Source organism: Ovis canadensis, chromosome 18 (assembly GCF_042477335.2).
Source record: "Ovis canadensis isolate MfBH-ARS-UI-01 breed Bighorn chromosome 18, ARS-UI_OviCan_v2, whole genome shotgun sequence".
NCBI lineage: Eukaryota > Metazoa > Chordata > Mammalia > Artiodactyla > Bovidae > Ovis > Ovis canadensis.
The window spans coordinates 28,881,139-28,907,801 of record NC_091262.1 but is presented as its reverse complement, the minus strand read 5'-3'; the positions used below and the strand labels follow the sequence as shown (position 1 = coordinate 28,907,801).

The following is a 26,663-nucleotide window of genomic DNA, read 5'->3' as shown; positions in this document are numbered from 1 at the left end:
GGTTTGATCCCTGGGTCAGGAAGATTCCCTGGAGAAGGGAATGGCTATCCACTCCAGGATTCTTGCCTGGAGAATCCCGTGGACAAGAAGAGCCTGGTGGGCTATAGTCCACGGGGTTGCAAAGAGTCAGACATGACTGAATGACTAAGCACGCAGACACATGTCCTTTGTCTACAAAGTGCCTGATGTTACTTAATGAGAATGAGAAACACAGGCACATGGGAATTATTTCAAAAGGGAGAACACTGTCACTGCTGACTAAAATTAAATTCAAAGTTGGAAATGGAAATGCTAACTATTTATTAAACAAATGTTATTTCTAGCATGACAGAAATGCTTACAAAACAGTATTTTTAAGCTGATTTAAAATAACCTATTTAAACTTTACTGATTTAAATAACCTATTCACAACAGAGGGAAAGGAGTACAAATCCATTTTTTCTGACAAGCATTTGAAACTCAGTATGACAGAAAGATTGAGAGCTAAATAGGAATCCCAAACTTCAGAGTAACGGTGACCATTAAATCAGCTGATTAACAGGCTTCAAACAGTGAAGATTTCATGATTCTAAAGATAAACTATTTGCCTTACTTATACAAACCAATAACTTTAATCACAAGTCGTCACTCTGCAGACTAGCTTTTCCAGTTCAGGAAAAAGAAAAACTAATTTTTGTTCATTAATCTGGGTAGGACTCATCTTCAGGCATGAAGTTCATGTGACTTTATAGTATGTTGCTGCTGCTGCTAAGTCACTTCAGTCGTGTCCGACTCTGTGAGACCCCATAGACGACAGCCCACCAGGCTCCCCCGTCCCTGGGATTCTCCAGGCAAGAACACTGGAGTGGGTTGCCATTTCCTTCTCAAATGCATGAAAGTGAAAAGTCAAAGTGAAGTTGCTCAGTCACGTCCAACCCTCAGCGACCCCATGGACTGCAGCCTTCCAGGCTCCTCCGTTCATGGGATTTTCCAGGCAAGAGTACTGGAGTGGGGTGCCATTGGCTTCTCTGTTATAGTATGTTACAGTCATTTAAAAAAAGAAAATTTAAGAAAGGAACCCATACTTGAGTCTAACAAACTTCTAATGATCTTGTCTATCTTTATAAGTCCCACTGCCCTTATTCAGCACTTTTCATAATTCAATTGATGAAATGGTTAATCTTATTTAGAAGCAATCAGACAGGTAAAAGAAGTCAAAATAAAGACTGGTCAAGGCCTACAGGTGACATTTTTCTAGGTAACTCTCCTCTACTTTTTTCCCAGAAACTGTTACTTACACAGAAACCATAAAACATTGATCCACTCTCCCTGATTTATAGCACTGCAAAATAAGTAGATTAAATGCATCAGGTGTGAACTCAAACTATTTATGAAGGGTCAGATTTGTTAAAATTTCCTATTCATCACAAAAATAAAAATTCTAAAAATTACTGGAAAAAAACAAAACTTATAAGATACAAAAAACTTATGCCCAAAGCTTTAACAGATTCAACTGATACACAATTATTCTAATTACTGTGTGTGTGTTCAGCTGCTCAATCATGTCCGACTCGTTTTGATCCCATGGACTGTGGCCCGCCAGGCTCTTCTGCCCTTGGAATTTCTCAGGCAAGAACACTGGAATGGGTTCCCATTTCCTCCTCCAGGAGATCTTCCTGACCCAGAGATCGAACCTGCATCTCTTGCATCTCCTGCCTTGGAAGGCGGATTCTTTACCGCTGTGCTACCTGGGAAGCCCATGTCAGATATAAAGTTTCTAAACACATACTCTCAATCTACTTCATACTGATCTCATCATGGAGCAGGGCAAAGAGCTGGCAGACCGGCCCTGATTCAGGGCCTGCCCCATGCTGAACTGCAGCGATCCCTCCAGTCTGCCAGGAACCACACTTCACATTCCCAAAATCTACAGACCCTGGGGAGACAGGCCAGTGGCAGCAGAAAGAAACATCATGGCATGGATGGAAACATGGAATGTGGTACCAGCTACAGACCCACTGGACAAATTTCCTTTTCTCCCAAGGAATACTTCACATAGGCCCGGAAACTAACTCAAGAACATTCAAGAGTTCTTTAAAAGTTTGGTCCCAACCAGTGTTTAATAACTATTTTTAGAAAACCAAAAGCATCTAAAAATCTACTTTAACAGGCACGTCACAAAGAGTTTCTTTCACTAATGACATGATTTTCTTTAATAAAATGTGAAATATAGGCAGCTAATCACAGTACATAGTAAAAATGATACAGCTGATTCCTGAACAACTCAGGTTTGAGCTGTATGGGTCTCACATACATGCGAATATTTTTCAATAAATCCACTGAAGTACAACACAATTTACAGCTGCCTGAAACAGGCTACAGAGTTACAGCTACAGATGGCCAACTATGGGACTTGAGCATTCATGGATATTGGTATGAGTGGCAGGTCCTGAGGGACTACCATACACTGAACAGTAGGACTCAGTTTTTCAGAGTTCTTTCATTATAAATACTTGCAATATTCCAGGTGACAAGGTTGATGTTCTACATGTAGATGGAGAACAAAGTTCAGGTAAACCAAAACAAGGTTTCACAGAGTTAGGGCTGCCTGAGGGCTAAAACATGATTTTTTAAAATATATATATATATATTCATTCCATGCAATCTATTCCTAAGCACTTTAGTAACTCATGTGGATTAATGAGCTAAAAGAAAAGCTAAATGCTTCTTTAGATTACCGGTTAAAAAGGTAACAGAACTATCTGCATATTGGCACATATTCTCTAAAATGGTCTGCTTATAAAAAGATCCCAGAAGATATTTCCAATATAAATATACAGAAAATTTTACCTTACTCTGTACAACCTTAAAACGAAAATCTGTATCCTATTAAATAGGAGCAAACTGGGTTATATGTGTAGCAATTACAAAAATACTGTTTCTCTACATATGAAAATGTATTAAGATCTATATGATTGCTTGTTTTCTAATACCAAATAAAATGCTTCCAGAAGTCCACTGAAAAGATAGCACTACAGGCGGTATGCCACTGTGTTACAAATGCATTTCTACAGGAATTTAGTCTTCTCTGTACTCTTAAGTTCTTATTTCAGGATTATCTTAAAAAACAACAACAACAAAAAAAAACAATAAAAACACATACATTTTCAGAAGATGGTCTAGGCTATACATTTTTTCGTTTATTCAAACATGCATACTCATGCAGTATCGACTATGTTTTCAGGTCTGAGAAATAATATTGACGAATAAATGAGATAGCCAAGATTCCTACCATACTGGAGGTTACAGTGTAGAGGGGTATGATTACAGTTAGACGTAAGTGCTTTAGAGCAAATAAAACAAGGTGCTTATGGCAGAAAATTCCTTGGAGTGGAGAGGCTGGCTCTGCAGACAGGTGCCAGAAAATGGTCTGAGAAGATACAGCAATTGATCAGAACCACATCAAAGAGCAAGCATGTGAAGCTGCGGACAGAATGCATGAGGCAAAGGGTTCAGCAAGTACAAAGAACCTGAGAGATGGCAAGCAGCTGGCCAGCGCGGCTGAGGCCAGCGCGGCTGAGGCCAGCGTGGCTGTGCAGGGAAGGCGACGGAAATGAAGGAATGTTACGAAACGAGGTCTGAGGGTTCTACACAGCTCAGATCTCACAGAGCTTCACCAATCATGCAGGAACTAGAATTGTCTTCCGAGTGGGATGAGAACATACTGGAAGAAGTAAGCGACAGGGGTGGGGAGGGGGAAGAAAAGAATGAAACTAGTGATACTAGTAGTATGGTTAGTTAGTGGTAGCAGCTTTGGTCGTACCAGACTCTTGGTGACTCCACAGACCACAGCCCGCCAGGCTCCTCAGTCCATGGGATTTCCCAGGTTGGGGTGCGTTGCCATGCCTTCCTCCCGGGGACCTTCCCGACCCAGGGTCCGAACCCAGGTCTCCACCGCAGGGAGAGTCTACCATCTGAGCCACCAGGCAAGTCTAGTAGTGCCGTATGAGGTGGACAGCGCTGACTTCTGCTCTCCACAACGACGGACACACGGGCTACTGTGTTCCCATTTTTCCTGTGAGGACAATGAGGCTGTAGGAATAACTTGCCCCAGTCCACAGTAAGTGAACAACCCAGAATCTGTACTAATTCAGATCTAATTCCAAAACTTCTGTACCGCTTTAGACTATCCACAGTGACAGACCCCCCCAACACTGTCCAATCATGAAGTGAAATGAAGTGTTAGTGTGAATTGTGTCTGACTCTGTGACCACACGGACTGTAGCCCACCAGGCTCTGCTGTCCAGGGGACTCTCCAGGCAAGGATACTGGAGTGGGAAACCATTCCTCCTCCGGGGGATCTTCCTGACCCAGGGATGGAACCCAGGTCTCCTGCACTGCAGGTGGATTCTTTGTCATCTGAGCCATGACGAAAGCCCACATCAAATCATGAGGACACATTCAAATTCTGAAAATTCTAAGTCCGCTATAATACTTACCAGAATCTAGTCAGATGTCGGGTACAGTAGGGGCTTCCCTCATAGCTGAGTGGGTAAAGGATTTTCCTGCAACACAGGAGACTCAGGTTCAATCCCTGGGTTGGGAAGATCCCCTGGAGAAGGAAATGGCAACCCGCTCTAGTATTCTTGCCTGGGAAATCCCACAGAGGAGTCTGGCAGGCTACACCGGCCATGTGGCCCCAAGAGTCAGATAAAACTTAGCGACTAAATCACCACAGTCGGGTATAGAGGGCTTTCTGTCAGAATGTTTATAATATCCATAGCAAGTTTTCAACTGTAGAAAAGCACAAACTAAGAGGCCATTCGTCAGAGGAAGGGTTACATCATCCAAATGGAGAATCCATGGCTGGCTCCAAACCTCAAGGTCTCTGTATGTGGTACAACAAAATTCAATAAACCCAGAATGAACTTCGGCTAATTTGCCAGCGTTCCAGCTGTTACACAACTGTCAACCACCAGTCATCCTCCGCCTTCTCAGCTTGTGTGTCGCAACTCAAAAAGAAAGTTCAGTTTGATGCTAACACACATGTAAAACCCTGCCAAATCAACTGCAGAGAAAAACATTTTTCCGGTACTAACAACACGAGTCATTTGGGGAGGAAGCTCAAAGACACTTGCTGAGATACAGCAAAAGGCCCCATCAAATGGCAGAGAATAAACAGCGAAGGTCGGCAGCGCACCCACTTGGAACCTGATACTCACTCACGGCTGCCCACGCACCACGAGTACCGCAAGCCCATCCTATTTGGGTCCTGGCTTAAGAGCCGAGGAATGGCCAGGTCAGGCCTCCTGAAAGGCGTGTTTTGCTGAGTCTACTTCAGACAGGAAGTGCAGCACCTAGTTCCGTATTTGAGGGTTACTGCAACATCTTCCATGAAACCACATCACCCTCACAGTGCCAGACCTCAAGGAGTCCTACGGCGTCAACCACAGCTCCACGGAGATGGAGCGAGAGAAGGCAAGCGTCAGCAGAGGGGAGGCGGGAGGGGGAGGGGGGGAGGTGGGGGGGGAGGGGGGGAGGCGGGAGGGGGAGGGGGGGAGGGGGGGGGGAGGGGGGGAGGCGGGAGGGGGAGGAGAGAGGGGGAGGAGGGAGGCGGAGCACTGATCCATCTTAAACTGAACAGAAAGCCACTACCTTAGGTGTTAACACACCGCGGGACAACTTATGCTTCACACACACGTGCAGATTCTCTAGGAATCTTAGCACTGATACTCCTTCCTTTTTGACACAGTACAGCCATCTGCCCTTAACGACCCGAATGGGAACAGCACAAAGGAAGAAGAGCCCATCATCTGAACAACTACTCTGTATCAGCAATTTGGCACAGATTCTATGCTGCTGAATAATTTAAAGCACAAGTTTATAAGGCGATGGTTAGAACATGAGTTGGAAAGTCTGACAGACTTGGTTTGACTCCCTATTCAGACTGTACCAGCTGTGGGATCTTGGGCTAGTCATGCTTCAATTTCTCAGCAGCTCCGTTTCCCTGTCTATAGGGTGGGAATACTAGGTTTGCTGTGAGATCAAGCGACCTTGACTTTGTAAAGTGTTACCAGCATAGCATCTGGTTCTCCCAAAGTGCTCAATAAACTGTGACTCCATGGGATGCCAGGGGTGGTGTGACTCTAATGAATAAACCAGAAGGCAGTTTCTGAGTATTAGACATTTAAAAAGAAAAAGGCACGGAGACTCTGCTTATGGGGTAACGGTCAGGCAGCCACCCCTAAACCACTCTACCGCTAGAAGGAAACAAGACTCTCGGCTCCCTGCTGTTTCACGAGATAGCACTGCAGTTGTGCAGTGAACCTGACCAGAAAAGACGTGTTAGAAGCTGGGTGGTGGTGCGGAGAGGTGTCACGGCCACACTAAGCTGAGTGCCCGTGCATCTTCGTTCCTCGCTGTCCAAATAAAGCGACGGGCTGAGTTCCTGAGAACTGCACAGGCATGCTCTCACTTAATCTGAACAGACCTATGAGGTACGTGCTGTGACTTCCTATGTCACAGATGAGGAAAACAGGTTCACAGATGACAAACAACAGGGATGCATTCAAGTTCTGCTTTGCTATTATTTAAAGCCAAACAGCTGAATGCCTACCCAACGTGTATGTGATCAGCGATCAAGTACATAAAGAGCACAACTCCTTATACACTCTGGCTACAAAAATTCTAATAACCAATTAGAGCATACGTGTATTTACTGTTAAGAGTAAAACACCACAATAATTAGTGATTGAGAAAACTCATTAATGCCACTATGCACTATACAAGAGTGTTTCAGATGGTTAAATTAATAGAGAAACAGCTTGACAGTTAATATGAATATTGAAAGAATGGTCTGGCTAGATAACTTTATGAAGATCATCTTACCTTTTCTGAGCCACTACTGTTTACAAAAAAAAAAAAGATACAAGGAAGAATTATATTCAGTTCAGTCGTTCAGTCGTGTCCGACTCTTTGCGACACCATGAACCACAGCACGCCAGGCCTCCCTGTCCATCACCAACTCCCAGAGTTCACTCAAACTCATGTACATCGAGTCAGGGATGCCATCCAGCCATCTCATCCTCTGTCGTCCCCTTCTCCTCCTCTGCCCCCAACCCCTCCTAGCATCAGGGTCTTTTCCAATGAGTCAACTCTTCGCATGAGGTGGCCAAAGTACTGGAGTTTCAGCCTCAGCATCAGTCCTTCCAACGAACACCCAGGACTGGTCTCCTTTAGGATGGACTGGTTGGCTCTCCTTGCAGTCCAAGGGACTCTCAAGAGTCTTATCCAACACCACAGTTCAAAAGCATCTATTCTTTGGTACTCAGCTTTCTTCACAGTCCAACTCTCACATCCATACATGACCACTGGAAAAACCATAGCCTTGACTAGATGGACCTTTGTTGGCAAAGTAATATCTCTGCTTTTGAATATGCTATCTAGGTTGGTCATAACTTTTCTTCCAAGGAGTAAGCGTCTTTTAATTTCATGACTGCAATCACCATCTGCACTGAGTTTGGATCAAAAAAAAAAAACAAAGCCTGACACTGTTTCCCCATCTATTTCCCATGAAGTGATGGGACCAGATGCCATGATCTTCGTTTTCTGAATGTTGAGCTTTAAACCAACGTTTTCACTCTCCTCTTTCACTTTCATCAAGAGGCTTTTTAGTTCCTCTTCACTTTCTGCCATCAGGGTGGAGTCATCTGCATGTCTGAGGTTCTTGATATTTCTCCCGGCAATCTTGATTCCAGCTTGTGCTTCTTCCAGCCCAGTGTTTCTCCTGATGTACTCTGCATAGAAGTTAAATAAGCAGGGTGACAATATACAGCCTTGACGTACTCCTTTTCCTATTTGGAACCAGTCTGTTGTTCCATTTCCAATTCTAACTGTTGCTTCCTGACCTGCATATAGGTTTCTCAAGAGGCAGGTCAGGTGGTCTGGTATTCCCATCTCTTTCAGAATTATGTTAGGATATATAAAAACTCTAATTCTGATTAACTGTTTGCTAACTTGTTCACAACACCAAATAAACACTTACTGGAATAAATGCTTTAATATGCACATCTCTCATTCCATTTAAGCCATGTGCCTTTCAAGGAAGATTCTATTTGTAAATGATTCACATCTTAGAAAAAATAAAAGCTGAAAAGTCAATGTTGCCACCTCCAAATTTTACAAAGAGGAGACATGCCAAACCCATGTATAGTCACTATGACAAATTATCCTCAATCCAGATATAAATGTATAAAGAAATAACAGGAAAAAATGAGGTACCTCAAATACGTTTTGCTAATCAAATGTCAAAACAACAGTATTATTAAGAATACTTCAAGGACATCACAATACACACCCATGCCTCTGTATCTGCAGGAATTGGTTCCAAGACCCCCCACCTATACCTATATCCAGGGATGCTCAAGCCCTTTATAAATGGTGTATAAAGTGTGTATGGACAATAAAACCATTGAGCAAAACCTTGCCAAAGTGACTTTTCTAGTACTAACCAAGTTCAGCAGTTCAAGAACCTTTGAGAATCACTAAATCAAGAATCCTAGGTACAAAATTCCTCTTAGAAAACATGTTCTGGAAGAACTCTCCTGAATTATAATTTTCTAACACATACCTGTTTAGGGACACTAGTGTGTCAACAGAAAGTAAGTACGCTGTTAAGGAATCAAGAGTGATGCAGATAGAAGCTGGTGATGCTGAGAAATTACTGCTTTTCTACTATAAGACTTTAAAAACTATTAAACGTTAGTAAACACATAGAATTACTTTTTATACTGTTTCATATTTATTTGTGTACAAGACAACTTCATTCTACACTGGTGATAGTCAGCTTTGGCTAAATACTGATTTTAGCCACACAGGTTTATTCAACATTCCTTATTTTCTTTGCTTAAAAATCATTTTCATTTCTGTTAATAATAAGTGCAAGTAAGATGTTCAAGTCATTCTTTGTCCTGGTATGTCTTTAAGGAAATTTCAAAATTCATCAAATGAAAATAATGTGTATACTAAAGGTGTGTGCTCCTTAGAGGGTAGAGAGTGCCAACAGATCCTCATTTTCTCACAAACACCCATCAAGCCCTATGCTCTGATTCCACGTTTTCTTCCACCTGGGTCTGTAGTCAAGTCAGAAATGCTTTCAATATCATGTGCTGTTGGCCACAGAAACTTTGTCGCCACTAATTAAGCTGTGTAAATTCGTAATTCTTTGAAGAAAACCTCTGAGGCGTAAATGTTACACCAAGAATAAACACAGGCTGGGACTGTTTGCATGCATACTGCAGCGGGGAAAAGACGTGCACAGTAGGAGTCACAAGACATGTGGAATGGCTCTGTTGTTCCAACCAACTACCAGGACCCACTCACCTGCTTAGAAAGACCAAGGTAGTACAAAAGACCATGGGTTTTAACTTAGACTTCTGATCTGGTTAAAATTACTGCCCCATTACTCGCCAGCTATGGTGATCACCTGTGACCTGAGGATAACGTGCCCACCCCCAAAGGGTTTGGGAGAGGAGAAATAACATGAGAATTTACCCAAAATGCCTGACACAAATATAATAAATGGTAACCAGTGTAATTGTTAGATAAACACAAACATTATCCACAGAGAGTTCATTTTGCAATTTGCCAGCAGGTTGCCAGATAAGGAAATCCTGAGATTAGTAGCTGAATGGCTTTTTAACAAAGCAAACAATGAAATGTCAAAATTCTTAAAATGCTTCAGGTTAGAAATTTACCAAAAAAGGAAGGGGGAAAAGGGGGGCGTTACTGAAAACCAAATCTATGAATCATTAGTTTGGTTAAAAGTCTGACAATTTTACCAAAAACACCTCCTCATAAAACTGTATTAAGAGTTTTAAAACAACCAATACACAAACTTGTGAATAATGCCAATTTACTAACCACATGGCCTTGGGCAAACTAGCCTTTCTGGGTCTATCTTCTCATCTGTAGAAAAAATACTGATACTACCTGTATTAACTCTATCTGAGACATTTGCTAAGAGGTTTTAAGTACACAGTGTAAAGTGCCAACGCAGCAGGTATTCAACACTCAGTTACTGTTACCAGCCTAGTTTCCACTCAATTCTACCATCCTGTCTTGACCAAAACACAAAAGCCCCAGGTGACACAATGAGAAAAGAGGATGAGGGAATGGATACACGGAGGGAGAGAGGGATGGACAGACAAACATATGGCTGGATAGGACTTGGGCTAGAGAAACGTAAAGTTAAAAAATCGTTTGCTTTGTCCATCAATTTGAATCTAAGTTTGTACATCTGTTCATCCTTTCTCCTCGTAAGCAAAGGCAAAGCCTACACACTTGTTTTGCAGCTGATGGGCTACCAAGGACCCACTTGTCAAGTACTTGAAGAGGACCCTGAAAAGGCAACCACTGTGTTCACAGGTCGTCCTGCTCAACAGGACTGGGTCCTGTTGGGAAACGCGTACACTTGAGTATCAGTTACTCTACCACCTGACCCTGAACTCGGGTTTTAAGAACAAAGGTGTCAGAAGGTGGGCGTGGACGCCACACCCCCAGACTCTCAGAGCGGGGTCACCGCTGCGGATGCTGCAGCATGAACCACCCGCGGAGAGCCTCGGTCTGCCAGGCCGGGTCTCTGCCCTGCACACGAAGTCGTGCCAACCCCGCCCGGGCACACTGGACTCTGCGCCTGGTGTGTAGCCTCATGATGCTGGGCGACTCACTTCACCTCTCTGGCCTCAGTTCCCCCGATTATAAAACGGGGAAAACAATACCTACCCTACTCACTCACTAGGCTGTCGGGAGAATCGAAATGCAAAAAGGTAGCCTACGGGTAACGAAAAAATAGATTTAAAACCGTATGATGGGAAATATAAACATTAGGTTATTTTAGTGAGGATCTTGCACTGCTTGGGAGAGTACAGGCTGGGACTAAACTGAAAGCTGGTTGTCCCTGAGTGAGTGCCACTCACCCAGCATCCCAGGGGCCCTTCCCAAGTCTGCCTCCTGTCAAATCTGCACTGAGGGAAGTACGGTGCCCTGGCAATTCCACATTGCGTGTGTACCAGGAGTTCCGCCGTTTCTATAAAGCCTTGGGCCAATTACTTCAATTCTCTGAGCCTCTATATTTCATCTATAAAACAGATAAAACCTATTTCACAAGGCTGTAATAAGGTTAAAATGAAGTATGACCTGCAACGTACCAACCATGATTTCTAGGGCACTGCAGGCATTCAACAAATAGAGATTTGTTGAACTGATACGGAAAAGGAGGTGAAGTACTGTTAGGACAAATACTTTCAAACTCACTGTTTGGGCAAATAAAATATTTCAGCACTTTTATGTCAACACTGGGGAGTGGAAATTCCTCAAAGAAATAACTCTTCCTGTAAGGGTGATAGCACTGTAAATGATTCCTTACCCATCTAGTTCCAACAACCCAGAGGCACCGACATCACTGTTATGTATCAGAGAACTACACTAATCTTTTAAAGTGTTATCTGCTACACTGGGAAATAATTTCAAACTCTTATCAAACAGCAATGTTCAAACACGACCTGAAAAGACTTCCAACATTTTGGCCATATTTTTCTTAATATATGAAGGAAAGGACAATTAAAGAATGAACGGAAAAATAAGAAAAGGGCAGATGACATCTATGTCAGCCACTGTGCTGTGCCCCACTCCCTGAAATGCTATCTACTCTGTTCTCAAAGCCCCTCCCTGAAGACGGTCCCTCTTATTCTTCCCATGTTATAAACAGGCACTAAGGCTCTACATGAGTGGATCACCCAACACCACGCAGCTCTAGCTCTACACAGGCAGACCCTGGACTCAAAACCAGACTGCTCTGCTACAACTCTCTCGACCTCTCTACTGATTGTGATTCGCAGACAACTATAATTAACATTTAAAAAAGGACAGTGTAGGCAGATCCATCAATGGGAAGGTGAGCTTCACTGATCAGTGAAAATCATTTCAGTGATTTTATGACTATACAGGGCACTTTCGTGCAGAGTCTTTAATAAGGCATCTGCACAAATCTCACTTGGTTCTAACAACCTATGGTGTAGACAGACGAGCTATTATCCATGAGGGAGGAGAAGCATGAGACTCAAGTGGGAAAGTGACTTTTTCTGAGTCACTTGTGCTACTAAGTGGGGAAATTCAGATATTAAGTTTTTCATCCGTAAGCAATTCCACCATACTATACTGTCTCTCTTCAAGCTGATATATATTTATAGCTCCTTTGTGTGTTCCAAGAAATGACCATAAACTCTGTGATCAATAACCCCTGATTTTTGACACTGCACATGCCCAGCCTTCAGTCATCATTCTAGGAAGCCGATATTACTGAAGCTCAGAGAGGAAAAGTTCCTTCATGGGTCCAAACTAACACAGCTAAAAATGGCAGAGCCAAAACACAAACTTAGATTTGACCCCAAAGTTTGCACACTTTGGCTGTACCATGAATTGCCTCTGGGTCTCAGCTCTGATGAGTGACCCAGGTCCTAAGGTTTCTTATTTGTCACTCAATGAACGAGATATCAGGTAGCTCCCAGCTCGAACATCCTCCTGTTAGACGATGCTGATGCAGCGCTTCTCTAACGCCGTCATTCCCGAGCACCCTAACCCAAGAGCCTGAAGACCTGGGTCATCTCCCTGCTCTGCCCATCACTGAGGGACCTTGGGCGGGGTGTGCAACCAGCTCCTCAAAACATGGGAGATGACCGTGCATCCACCTCAAAGAAGCAGGAGCAGAGGTGCAGGGTCCTCTTCGAGGAGTAAGATTTCTCAGGCAAAACTGGTAACATTTTACTTAAGGGGAATTTTCAGATTACAAATGCATCCATATTCACAATGTAAATCAAAATATGAAGACATGTGTCCAACCCTGTGACCTCATGGACCATGGCCCACCAGGCTCCTCTGTCCAGGGAGTTTTCTAGCCACGAATACTGCAGTGGGGTGCCATTTCCTATTCCAGGGGATCTCCCCAACCCAGGGACTGAACCCACATCTCCTGTGTCTCCCGCACTGGCCGGCAGGCTCTTCACAGCCAAGTCACCTGAGCAGCCCTAGTCAAAATAAAAACTAAAGCAAAAGAGCTGTAAGTCAACAAGATCTCTTTCTTCCCTGTCACTGAACAAAGTGAAAATCAATAGCTACAGGTTACAGGAAAGGGGAACTCCCCAAAATGTCCTAAACAGAGGTTCCCTATAGACATGAGTCTTACTTAAGAGAAAGCTTTTAACCCGAAGCACATTTCACATAGAAATGACTCAGTCAGTCAAAACAGACTATGGAAATAAGCCTTAGGGACACAAACACAGAAAGAACTTGGACCCAAATCAGCACAGCACCCTTCAGTTCCCTGCCCAAAACACTCGGTATAAGCAGCAAAGAATCAAAACCACAGATTTCTCTTGGGAGAGGTATAAAGGGACTGAAATAAAGTTGATGTTTCAGCTAAGGCTAAACTGTAAACAGTTATAATTAATGTAAAATGGATACAAACGATACTTCAATTTCCTATTAACTGCAATGGGAGGATAAGAGACAGGCCTACGTGAGAATTTACAATTTGAAAGGGAGAAGGAGTAAGCATACCCAGGTCTAAAGATTTTAGTGAACAACTAAGAGAGATAACCATCACACAGCGCAGCAATTCTTAACTTCCCACAAATCTCACTGTGAATTTCACAAAATGAATTCTTTATTCAGAAACACACATGCAATAACTTCTGTTAATTTCAAAGGCTGTGGATCCCAGGAAGTCTCCTCTTGGGTTCTCCGAATCTTAGCGGGGAGCCTGGCCACACTGGCTAGCCTCTCAGGAGATGTGCCTTCTGTTTCTGGCTCAGCCACCTTGTCACTCTCATCCCCTCACTCTGCCACTCTGGATCTCAGCTTCCTCATCTGAAAAGATGATCTCATCTCCTCTGACTCTTTATGCTGGAAATTCTAGAAGTCTACTGACATCACAGAAGAGTGAGGGATGTAGTAAAATCACCTCCTGATCATTTCTTAAATTGCTAACTATGACTCTTGAGAGTGCCATGGACTGCAAGGAGATCCAACCAGTTCATCCTAAAGGAAATCAACCCTGAATATTCATTGGAAGGACTGATGCTGAAGCTGAAGCTCCAATACTTTGGCCACCTGCAGTGAAGAGCTGACTCACTGAAAAGACCCTGATGCTGGGAAAGATTGAAAGTGGCAGGAGAGGGGGATGACAGAGAATGAGATGGTTGGATGGCATCACTGACTCAATGGACATGAATTTGAGCAAACTCTGGGAGATAGTGAAGGACAGGGAAGCCTGGCGTGCTGCAGTCCATGGGTGGCAAAGAGTGGGACACGACTTAGTGACTGAAGAACAATTAGGACTTGGCACTTTTTCTAGCTGCAGAACAGTAACAGCCAGAACAATCTCAGCTCAGAGTTAGGTCTGTGACCGGGTGCTGCTACTGCCCTGCTGTAGCCCACTGTGGTCGAGACTTCTCAAGCTGGCTTTCCTTTACCTACTCCCTTTCGGAAGGAGCTAAGCGGCTGTCTCACATGTAACAGAGGTGGCAGTATAAAGCAAGGCAAAGTCTTTCCTCCAAAAACACACTAGTTTCCTTAAAGCTGTGCTGCAAGAATGGTCTTGTGACATCCTCTCCCAGCATATAAAGAAGCTGTTGTAATCATTCTATTTCCCCATCACCAACTCTGGTTCCCAGCAAAACCTCTGCGCTCTAAGACTGAATCTGGAGAAAACTGCACTTGAACTTCACGGCAGTAATATGGAATTGATGGTCTCAACTTCTGGGACGAGGCCTGTCTTCCGGAGGCCGTAAGGCAGACAAGCAGAAGGAATCCAGTCGTGGCCAGATGGGAAGTGCGAGGGAACGGAACGCGTTGCCCTCTGGAATACTGTCCTGGGAGAGCTCAAATATCCACAGCTCATCTGACATGAAGTGTGCCCCCTCCCGCTTGTCACTGGATCGGAGGCACCCATCAGAAAGCTTTCCGCAAGGAGCCTGCTGTTTGGAGTGATTGGGGATGTTTTAACCATGGGGCAGGTAAAGAAAAACAAATACCCCCAACCCCATTTGTATTACAGGAAGTTATATTACATTGAGATCTCTTCTGGGCCCTTCCAGACTACCCCCCACCACACACACACACAGTTTAGAAGAGTGAAAAATAAAAGGCAACTAAATCGAATCTAACATGGGTAAGATACCTGAGAATTTGCAAAGACTTACTTAAAAAAAAAATTGTTGGCTCTCTAATGCATTTTTCTATTTACTCAAGAAAAAAGGAAGACAAACTCTTTGAATGTTTTGACGAACGGCCTTCCTTCCAAGCACTCTCTGAAGAGTCAGAATGTCTAACTGGTCCCACAGACACACAGGCAGGGTTTCCGACAGCACGTTTCCAGGACAACTCGGCTGCTTCTCACTGCTCCTTGTATGAAGAGACCACTGCTCTCAATTTTATTTATAGAAATTACATTCAAACCAAAACTTAGTCGTTCAGTATACTTTCTATATGCAATTATTACAAGTATTTGTTTCGGGTTAACTCTTTCAAGAATTAAAGAACTTCAACTAAGAATTGAAGTTCAAGTGTATATCGGGGGAAAAAAATATATATGGCACAGAAAGACTGTTCCCTCTTGGACTAAGCTGGGGAAACTGGATGCCCTGGTTCATAGAGTGCTACCCCTACAGACCAGACTTATTCTGAGTTTTCAGTAAAATTTAAGAGGCAAGAAACAGTGAGGGCAGAGAAAGCTGAGGAAAGAGAAAAAAAGGGAAGGTGACTTACGTGTGTTCCTCTCAGACAATGAAGTGCTAAGCAGGAGCAAGCTTACCGACCTCCAGCGAAAGGCAAGGCCCAGAGTTGAGGGTTTACTTCCCAGCTAAGGCTAGAGATGCCACATGGGCGGGGTTACTGTGAATCGGGGGCGGGGCCAGCCCAGGAGGAGGAAATGGGAGAAAGCGCACTTACTCGGTCAGGAGCCTGTGCAGCTTGTGATAACCCCGCTCCAAGGCCAGGCTCACAGGTGTCGCTCCTTCCTGGTTGTGGATGCTCAGAGCTCCGCGGCCACCTGGCTTCTGCAGCAGGAACCACGTCAACCTCAGCAGCCCCAGCCGCACAGCAAAATGCATCAACGTCTCTCGGGGGCCACCATCTGCAGACAGTGGACAAGACGAAGATCAGGGAGGAGAACGTGAAAACCCAGAGCAAAAGAAGAAAGGGATGGTTCAGGTTACCGCCACTGCCTCCAAGCCCCTGAGAGCATACCATTAAGCCTCAACATATAACATGAACAATTTTACCGTGGCAGAGTAGAATCATCTCTCAAAAGACAAAACGAAGCTAGAAAAAAGGATGAGAGGCCAAATCTCCTATAGGAGACAGTCCTACAAAAGAGGAACCATTTCTATATTCTGATTTAATGCAGACGTTAAGGGTGACTGCACACATATGGGAAGGGAGGGAGGAAGACAGACAGACAGACAGACAGAAAACACTTAAGAAGTCAATGCAGCCTCGCTACATGGGGATCAGGATCCATGGGGAACAGTTGCTGGGGCTTAGATGGGTGTATCAAAAAGTATAATTACTTAAAATATATAACCCAGAGAGGACTTGGCTAGTTAAACACTAAAAACAGGTTCTGCTTGTTAAGTACACACAGATCTTTTTATTCTCCCACATGAAGGGCAAATCAAACTGCTGGCAGTGGCAGCTTTTTTTGTTGTTTGTTTAAGAAAGAAATGCATCTTCAGGCATAATAAGAAAGACCAACTCCAAGAGGATAGGCTAACAGTCTCAGAAGGAAAACTACGTGCCTGTCTCACCTGAGGCGAAGGCCTCTTCTTGGTACAGAGTCACTCTGACAGTGGCAGAGTGAGGAAGGGCTTTGGAGTCAAGACCAACCTGGGTTCCCATTTGGCATTTACTGCCCGTGTGACTGGACACAACCCGTTTCAGCTCTTGGAGCTCCCCTCCCGGCCTCCCTGGAGCGGCTCCCACGGCCGCAATAACAGCTCAGAGGGGTGGGCGAGACGTTTGTCAGGTGAAGGCTGCAGCGGTGTTCAGTGAATGTTGCCTTCCTGCCCTTTCCCGCTCTCTGCTCTGTCCCTTCTGACCTCTAATCACAATCCAGGTTCGCGACAACACTCTCTGCGCCTTGCCCGACTTGGAATGATGAGGCTGGGCTTACCTGACCCCAGGGAGTACCACTCAGAGTCCGGAATGGGAATGGTGCCCTGGGGTTGTGCCTGCTTTCGCCCCCCTCAGCTGCGCTAACATCTCTCATTCTCCAAAGCTTCCCGGAGGGCTCGACCTACCCCACCGGGCACGCCCACCCTTCTTGGACCCCAGTGATTTCCCCTTACATTTCAGTCCCTGATGCTTCAGACGTGAGCAGCAGGGTAAGAATAAATGCATCGCAACTCTGCAATTGTGAACTGCACTGTCTTCTAACGTTACACGTACCTTAGTCTAGTCTCCTTACTGCCGGGCTAAGTCTCCTGGGAGGCAAAAACCATCTTTCGTATTTGACACTGTCCTTACAGAACTCAGCACACTAAATGTTTAGATGATGGGTGACAGAGGCAGAGGCTGGAAAGACATCAACATTATGGAAGGAACCAGTGCATGTGTGGGCGCCAGTGTGAATCAACACCTCGGAGCAGGTGGCCAGGCCAGAGGAGAGACGGAAAGAGTTTCCAGAAAAGGGCAAGTGTCACCACGTGACTTGTGCCTTGCGCTTGTTCACAGGCACTCTGACATCCTTACCAAATACAAAAAAGCGAATAAGGCACTGCCAGGGAACTCGGGGATTTTTTACAGACTGGTTAATCCGGTCTCACTAGATGGCACCTCCTCAAAGCAGTTCCTGTGCAACCCCAGTCTTCCTCATCCCTCACTTGCTCTGAGTCAGCTCAGCCTTCAAAAGGCAGAGTTCCAACAACAAGGCAATACACCTGCTTGAAGCTGGCACCCCAATCCAGCACCCAGAGGACCCCGAATCTCATCCTACAGTCCTCAGGAAGGTGCCACGTCTGCTTTTAGGCCGCCCCTCTCTGCGATCAACAGGTAATAAGAACAGTAACGTCCGGCAAAGGCTGCTCAAATGCCATGCACTGCGCCAGGCGCTCTGTATTCACTCTTTCCGTTCTCACAATTACCCTATAAGGCCTCGTTATCCTCTTTCTGGGGCTTCCCTGGTGGCTCAGAGGGTAAAGCGTCTGCCTCCAATGCGGGAGACCCGGGTTCGATCCCTGGGTCGGGAAGATCCCCTAGAGAAGGAAATGGCAACCCACTCCAGTATTCTTGCCTGGAGAATCCCATGGACGGAGAAGCCTAGTAGGTTACAGTCCATGGGGTCGTAAAGAGTCGGAAACGACTGAGCGACTTCACCTTCACCTTCTATCCTCTTTCTGTGGATGAAAACAGGTTAATAACTGCCCACAGCAAAAATCAGCAAGATCTGAAGATGCTTCTGTCTTGAGTCTAGAAACCAATCCCTCTCCGTTCCTCCATCCCATCTCTTTTTGTAAAAAAAAAAAAAAAAGAATCAATCACACAAGCATTCTTATACTGTAGCTTAAGAAGCACCTTCTCTTGTTTTTCTTCAAAAGTAATTTTTCTTACCTAACACACACTTTCATCATTGCTTTTGTTCCTTTCATCTCAGTTTAAAATCCAGAAGATCGACAATTTAGAACTGACCTCTGTTCTGTTTTCTCTCTTGCGATCTTTGTGTTTTCTCTGTAACTGTGAGAGCTGCTCAACTTTGCTATTCAGATCACTAACTGCATTTCCTATGAGGTCAATCGGGTCCTTTGTCCCCAGTCTGAATTTAATTATGCTATGGCATCCTGGTTGTCCTTGCATCATTTAAGACAACTCCCTTCCATCTTTGCCCTCATTGTGATGGCTTTTCTGCAGATGTAATTAAAGGGCCTAATCAGTTGATTTAATAAGGAAGATTATCCTGGTGAATCTGGGAAGGCTGGATTCCAAGCCGGCTGGAAGGCTTTAAAGACAGAGCTGAGATTCCCCTGGAGAGAGAAGAAACCCTCCCGAAGAGGACAGTGTCAGCCTGTGGCTGCGGAGTCCATCCAGCGCGGGACTGCCCCTCCTGTCCAGGGGAGCTTCAGCTTGCCCCCATCTTCTCTTCCACTCTCGCCCTCCAAATTTTGGACTTGCTTAGCTAAGTCCCCACATGTGTGCAAGCCATTCCCTGAAATAACCTTCCTACCGGTTCTGGTTCTCTGGTCGACCCTGATTAACACAATCATTGAACTTATATTTTTTTCTCCCTCATTGCTTCCTTCTCTGATTTTATAACAGGTTTGACTTCTTCAATCTCTTAAAGGGCAAATGAAAAACCTCTCCTGAGTCTTTCCTGGGTTTCTTAATGAAAATTAGACAGGCTACCATCTGAATACTCAGGACCCTCTCCCATGCCCTTTCTGTTTCAGTGTTATTTCCAGGACCTTACGCTGGTTGGTTGATTTTCCTGTTTAGCTATTTTCAACTGGAAAAAAAAAAACAAAAAACCCAGCTCTGTGGGCCTGGGCCCAGCTTCCCATGGAGAAGGCAGGAGGAAGCGTCTCACTTCCTATCTGCTCGCCTGCTGGAAGCCTCCCTCACGCTCAGCTCGGCATAGAAAGGTGCTGTGCCCGTCCTCGTGAGGCGGCTGAGAAAGGCGCCGTGCCCGTCCTCGGGAGACAGCTGCACCTTTTCAAGCCATTGGCTTTTCTGTCTACCCAAAGGGCCCCGAATTCTGTGAACAAAATGGTATCCAAGGCTCCACGTGCTTCGCCTACCGCTGGAGCCACCCTGCTCGCAGTGCCCTCTGAATGTGTGTCTGGGAGACTTCAGAATCTCCGTTCTTCCTACTGCTCTGGTCTCCTTCTCAAATAAACCTCAGGTCCAGCATGATGCAGGAATTCTCACGCCTAGTGGGGATGGGCAACAGCAGGCCCATGCGAGAAACGGGCATTTGGAAAAACGCCACGCACGACCTTGTGACGGAATCCAGGTTTGAGAGGCAATAAAACCTTTTGGAGCTAAAGTGCTCCATAATGAAGACAACACCTGTCTTGGAGTCAATCCTATAGATTATTATTATATACTATAAAATATCTCTACTAGCTTATTTTCTTTTTTAGCAGCTACGAATAGGTGAAAACAAAGTCTAGTGAGAGCAGCTAAGGAAAAATTTCAATGGAAAGCTATCAAGCAATCTGGAAAGGTATGGGAATTAAAACCCCAAATGATTACCATTGTGGTTTCACTAACCAAACACCAGATACAAAGAACTGAAAACTCAAGGGCTGCTGTTTAGTGCAAACTGGCTGAATGAAACCTGTCTCATCCTTCTCTCCACTCCAAATCTCTCTACCCCAGAGACGACCAGGTCTTCTCGGTTATTTATACAACACCGTGACTAAATAAGAATGTAGGTTTGCCCCAGGACCTTGGTCCTCTTTGCTTTCTTCAGAGCAGGGCTTTCAAGGCCCACCTTCTGTTACCAGAAAGTCACGTTGACTGCTACTGTACGAGGGTCTTTCAGGGGAAAAACCATCTTAGTTCACCCTTTCATTAAAAACCTGAGACAACCTCAGTGAAACTTGGTGGCTCAGAGGGAAGATACTCCCACCCCACCATTCACCCTCCACCCAGATGAACCTGTATTATTTGCCTTTAAGGCAGAACTAAGGCAAAAAAAAAAAAAGTCTAGTGCTTCATGTAACTAGGAAGTAAAGAACATTGAGGAAGACAAACAGAGAAGGCGATGGCACCCCAATCCAGTACTCTTGCCTGGAAAATCCCATGGACAGAGGAGCCTGGTAGGCAGCAGACCATGTGGTCGTGAAGAGTCGGACACGATTGAGTGACTTCACTTTCACTTTTCACTTTCATGCATTGGAGAAGGAAATGGCAACTCACTCCAGTGTTCTTGCCTGGAGAATCCCAGGAACGGGGGAGCCTGGTGGGCTGCCATCCATTGGGTTGCACAGAGTCGGACACGACTGAAGTGACTTAGCAGCAGCAGAGGAGGATAAAGAAAGACTTTAGAAATAAGCTCAAATACTCTCATTCTGCTTCAAAGAAGTTTGTTTTTTGTTTTTTTTTTTTAAGTCCTTTATAGAACATGCTGCTTTCCTGCATCAGGGCTCATCACTGTCTTGTCCACAAGGTTACTGGATACTGGTCATGGCATGCTAAAAATGAAGAGCCTGGAACTTTCTTGCTGGTCCACTGGTTAAGAATCCACCCTGCAACGCAGGGACATGAATTCGATCCCCAGTTGGGGAAGCAGGATCCTATATGCCGCCAGGGAACTAAGCCCACACGCTGCAACTGCAGAAGCCTGCACATTGCAACTACCAAACTTGCGTGCTTTAGAGCCCAGGTGCCACAGCTGGGGAGCCCAGCGTAGCCAAATTTAAAAAAAAAATTTTTTTTAATAATAATAAAATTTTTAAAAGCCTGCAAACTAGCACACACTCCAGGATATATTTTCCTCCATTTTACAGATGAACAAATTGAGAAACAGAGAGGTTAAATATTCTGCACACACTCTTGCAATGAAGCCAGGATATTAACAAATTGACCCTGCAGCCTATGCTTTCTCGTCACAATATCAAGCCTAAGCCAGGAGTTCTTTTATTGTTTTTTAATTTATTTTTAATTGAAGGATAATTGCTTTACAGTATTGTGTTGGTTTCTGCCAAACATCAACAGGAATCAGCCACAGGTATACATATGTCCCCTCCCTCTAGAACCTCCCTCCCCATCCCACCCCTCTAGGTTGTTACAGAGCCCCAGGTTTGAGTTCCCTGCTAAAGCCAAGAGTTCTTAACGTCACGTTCACCCCTGTGGTTCAGGGAGATTGACTCCTGAAACAATATGTAAAATTTTGCAGGTAGGTTCCAATGTGTATTTTTCCCCTCCAGAGAAATCGGAGCAATTTCCAAAGGAGTTAGTGACCTGAGCTTTAAAAGTTAAAAGCACTGCATCTAAATGATTAGAGTGGGAGGATCAACCATAAATCTTTCCCCACTTCTTTGTATAAGTGTCAGGCTGAAACACCTGTAAACACCCAGCTTTCAACAGGAAGCAGTCCTCTTATGTAACAAGTGCTCTATTTAGCTGTGTGCTTACCCCAGGCACCAAGCTGACTTACCTTCCTCCTTTAAACATCTTTCTAAAAGCATCTGATGTGCAGCTCTCTGCTCTAGGCAGACTGCTTCTTTGCATTTGTCCCCCTTCCCTGGTGGCTCAAGCAGTACAGAATCCACCTGCATGCAGGAGATGTGCAGGAGACCCAGGTGCAATCCCTGGGTCAGGAAGATCCCCTGGAGAAGTGAATGGCTCCAGTATTCTCGCCTGGGAAACCTCAAGGACAGAGGAGCCTGGTGGGCTACAGTCCACAAGATCAGAAAGAGTTGGACACCACTGAGCGGCTGAACCCACCACCACCCAACAATAAACGAGGACCTATTATTGATGCTTTGCTTGTTGTTTACTTGACTCTTCTGCAACCCCCATGGACCACCACCTGCCAGGCTCCTCTGTCTGTGGAAATCTCCAGGATTTCCAGGATCACCACCAAGACACACAACCATCCAACACCCAGAGAATTTCCCCAGGACCCCCTTTGCGGTCAGACCTTTCCCCTACTTCAAGCCCCTGGAAACTACTTATCTATTTTCTGTCCCTACAATTTTGCCCTTTCTAGTGAGTGAGTGAGTGAAAGCTGCTCAGTTGTGTCTGCCTCCTTGTGACCCCTTGCACTGTGGCCCACCAGGCTCTCCTCTCTCCATGGGATTCTCCAGGCAAGAATACTGGAGTGGGTTGCCATTCCCTTCTCCAGGGCCCTTTCTAGAGAATCATATAAATTGAGTCACAGAGTAACTTTGGAATCTGACTTCTTAGTGCAATACATTTAAGATGCATTCAGGTTCATGCGCACGTCAACAGATTACTCCTTTTTCTTGCTGAGTAGTATTCCACTGCATGGATGTACCATAGTCTGTGTGTACAGTCACCTAGTGAGGGAGATCTGGGTGGTTTCTAGCTTGGGGTAATTATAAATAATGCTGCTACAGGTACATTAGGGCAAAGATTTCTTTAAGTAAATGTAACTTTTCGTTTTTCTAGGACAGAGAGCGAAAAGCGGGAATGCTGGGTCGCATAATAACCCTAACTTTATAGGAGACTGCACACTGGCTCCTGGGGCGGCTGGCTCTCTCCCAGCGAGGTCTGCGATGTGGTCGTGCATCCTCGTGAGCCCCTGGCTGTCCTGAGAATGTGCAACACTGCCTTGCTGCGGTTTTCAGGCATTTCCTTAAGTGCCCAAATTTGAGTTAGCCTTCCTGTACAACAGAAGCTTAAGAAGTACACGGAAAGACCATAAAAATATTAAATCTGGCAAGCTTCCTATTAAAGACAAAGATGCTAAGACCCAGACAAGAGAAGGATATGTGTCTAACATCTCAGATTGGTGCTTTTCCTACAGTTCTTTCTAACCAGGTGACATGAACAAAGTATCCAATTCCTGCGCCTCCTTTAAACAAGACAAAGCAAAACCGCGCAGAACAACTTTATGCCCCATGAATAACTAATGCGACCCTTCTTGACACTGATCTATGAACGGCAACCAGAACAGCCATTCCAATCACAACACAGAAACCGCGGGAGTGGACTTCCCCAGTGGGGCACTGTGGAAAACCCTCCTGCCAATGCAGGGGTCAGGGGTCGATCCCTGATCTGTGACGATTCCACATGCCGCAGCAACTAAGCCCGTGGGCCACAACCACCGAGCTCGCAGGCTGCAACGACTGAAGCTTACCTAGAGCCCATGGTCTGCAGTAAGAGACGCCACTGCAATGAGAGGAGCCACCGCAGTGAGAAGCTGCCGCAGAGAAGCCCACACACCACAGCGAAGAGTGGCCCCCCCACCGTAAGCAGGGAAAGCCCACGCAAAACGATGAAGACCCAGGGCAATCAATCAATCACCAAACAATCAATATGGCGGGGGGGGGGGGGGGAGCCCACGCAAAACAATGAAGACCCAAGGCAATCAATCATTCACCAAACAATCAATATGGCGGGGGGTGGGGAGGAAGCCCACGCAAAACGATGAAGACCCAGGGCAATCAACCAACAAACAAACAATCAATATGGGGGGGGGGTGGCCCATACACAACGATGAAGACCCAGGGCAATCAATCAATCAACAAACACTCAATATGCGGGGGTGGTGGTGCGGAGAACAGGAGGAGCTAGAAATGTCTGAACACTAGGTTTCTGGAAAAGTGCCCACTGTCCTGTATAATGGCAAATCTTCTGATCGCTAGATCTCAGTGATGCAGAGGTTTCTTAGGCACTATGTTAAAAAGAAAAACGATAAATGCTTTTCCCTTCATTTGAGCATCCAAGGTTCCTTTTGTATTTCACCTGGCAGGAGTGCCCGGTTTTATCTTGACAGGAAGCCCCTGACGGTGGGGGCCCCTTCCTGCAGCTGGTCACCGCCCCAGTGGTTAAAGTCAGTGGATCTAAGAGAACCAAAACTAGCAAAACCTCACTGTCCTTCTTCCACGAGAAGAACACAGCTATCTGGTCGGTCTAGAGAGCGGGGAACTGAGCGCCCTCCCGGTTCAGCCCTGCTGGGCGCTCCTGCTCAGTCAGAGTCTGCCTGCCTGCAGGGGGCCGGGGCCTTCTGGGCGACCCCTTCATAACACAATAACCAAAGTCAGGAACACTGCAGGGCGGTCCTGTGACTGTCCTGTTCTTCCAGATAAGAGTCGAGAGGATAAGCAACCCCTTCTGACAAGCGAACTGAGATCAGCCTTTCCATTCAGGTTCTGTCAGGGACAAAGCAAACACTCTGATCTCTGTGTAACTCCTAAATCTTTCCATTACATCTGCACTCAGCAGGGAAAGATGATGCTGTTCATTGGACTCCAGGTATAGGCTGCTTCATCAGATGTGTGTGTGTGTGTGTGTGTACGCACACAGACATTTACAACAGGTGTCATTTACCACAGTAATGACATAGGAAATCCCTTGTCACAAAAAGAGGAACATTTATAGATACCTACTACATCACTGCTTTTTAAAAAGTGGAGCCCCGAGCAGATGAAATAGACCAGAGTGAGGGCATTCTGGTTACAAACGCGCGGGGTGGGCGCTCCAGGCCTCGGCTTGCTCCCCTGTGCGCCCCTCCTGATTTCTCCCGTCTTTTCCTTCTTCCAATCTCATGGAATCCCTAGACGCCTTGAGAATACAATAATGAAAATCCTGTCTTTGATCTTTAGAAAGAAGTGTCAAACACTCCTCTGCTGCCCTCCTCACGAAGGATGGGCCTCTCTCCACACACGGGAGACCAAGCGTGAAGTCCAGGCCACGGAAGGGTCTCGAGCCACCGGCTACTTGAGAGCTGCCGCTGCGAGTGAGCCCTCCGTGGGGTCGTTTCCCAACAAGAACAGGCCCGACAGCTTGGCAGGAGGAAGCAGAAGAGGCGCCACTGAGGCCACTCTGCTCCTACGCAGCCACCATGGGAGACGGGAGGATCATCCCCCTAAGAAAGCAGCCCCATCCAAATACAAAGAATCCCAAGCTCAAAGGCTGCGGGTCATCCGAGCTCCTTACCGTGTGAGGCTGCGTCTGTCCCCAACACATTCCACTCCGCTGGCAGCTTCAGGTGCCTGAAGGCCAGGGCGACCTTCTCATCGAGGGAGTTCACGTCCGTGGACGGGGGTCCTGAGCGATCCAGGAAGCGGGTGAAGTTCAGGGCCTGCTGGTTGCCGGCGCTGGTGGCCAGGAACTGGGCTGCGTCGTAGGCCTCGTCCTGGATGAACCGGAAGTCCTCTTCTGCCACCACGAGCACGGGCAGGCCCTCTTTGGAAGCGCAGAGCAGCACCTTCACTGTCTCGCAGCAGTCATGACCTAAGGAGGCACAGGCAGCAGGGAGACAGATCAGAGCCCTCCTCCTGAGAGACGGGGCGGCGGCGGGAACCTCAGCTCTTCCTGCGTGACAAGCACACCCCCCCTCCTGAAAGGAACCCCCTCCTTCCCCAAAGCTCTGACGGCAATCTTCCACACCTCACAAAACTCCATCTCTAATTCACTTTTCACAAGTGCTATTCGCGAAGATCAACTGGTTCCCCTGTTGTTGTTCAGTCAATCAGTCATGTCTGATTGTCTGAGACCCCATGGACTGTAGCTCACCAGGCTTCTCTGTCCATGAGATGTTCCCAGGCAAGAATACTGGAGTGAGTGGCCATTACCTTCTCTAGGGGACCTTCCCGACCCAGAGACTGAATCCGCGTCTCCTTGTCTCCTGCACTGGCAGGCAGGTGCTTTACCACTGAGCCACCTGGGAAGCCCCAGTGCGCCTACCAAATAACCTGGCATTAACAGTCTCTGAAAATCTCAATATGCACTAATCTGTTCAACTTGAACAAATTAAAGAATGAAAGCTCAAGGACCTTGCGATGAGGCCTACCGTCCAGTGGGAAGGCTCCTGAGCCGCCCTGGATCTGGAAACCCAGCAGGGTAAAAGTCACTTCCACGGGTTACCCAGCAGGAACTGGACTGAGGCCCCAGCACCCCACGGACAGAGCCTGGTAGGGCACGGTCCATAAGATGGCAAA

At 45.9% G+C, this 26,663-nt stretch overlaps 1 protein-coding gene across 12 annotated transcripts in view; it reads right to left on the bottom strand.

Moving 5' to 3' along the window:
* AKAP13 (A-kinase anchoring protein 13) overlaps positions 1-26,663 on the bottom strand; it is a 320,574-nt gene that overhangs the window by 158,319 nt on the left and 135,592 nt on the right. For all 12 annotated transcript variants that reach the window (XM_069559264.1, XM_069559265.1, XM_069559267.1 and 9 more), the window contains exons 4-5: positions 25,660-25,956; positions 15,985-16,168 (exon numbers count right to left, since the gene is read on the bottom strand). In XM_069559264.1, coding sequence (XP_069415365.1) covers positions 15,985-16,168; positions 25,660-25,956 — 481 coding nt within the window. The remainder of the gene's footprint in view (positions 1-15,984; positions 16,169-25,659; positions 25,957-26,663) is intronic.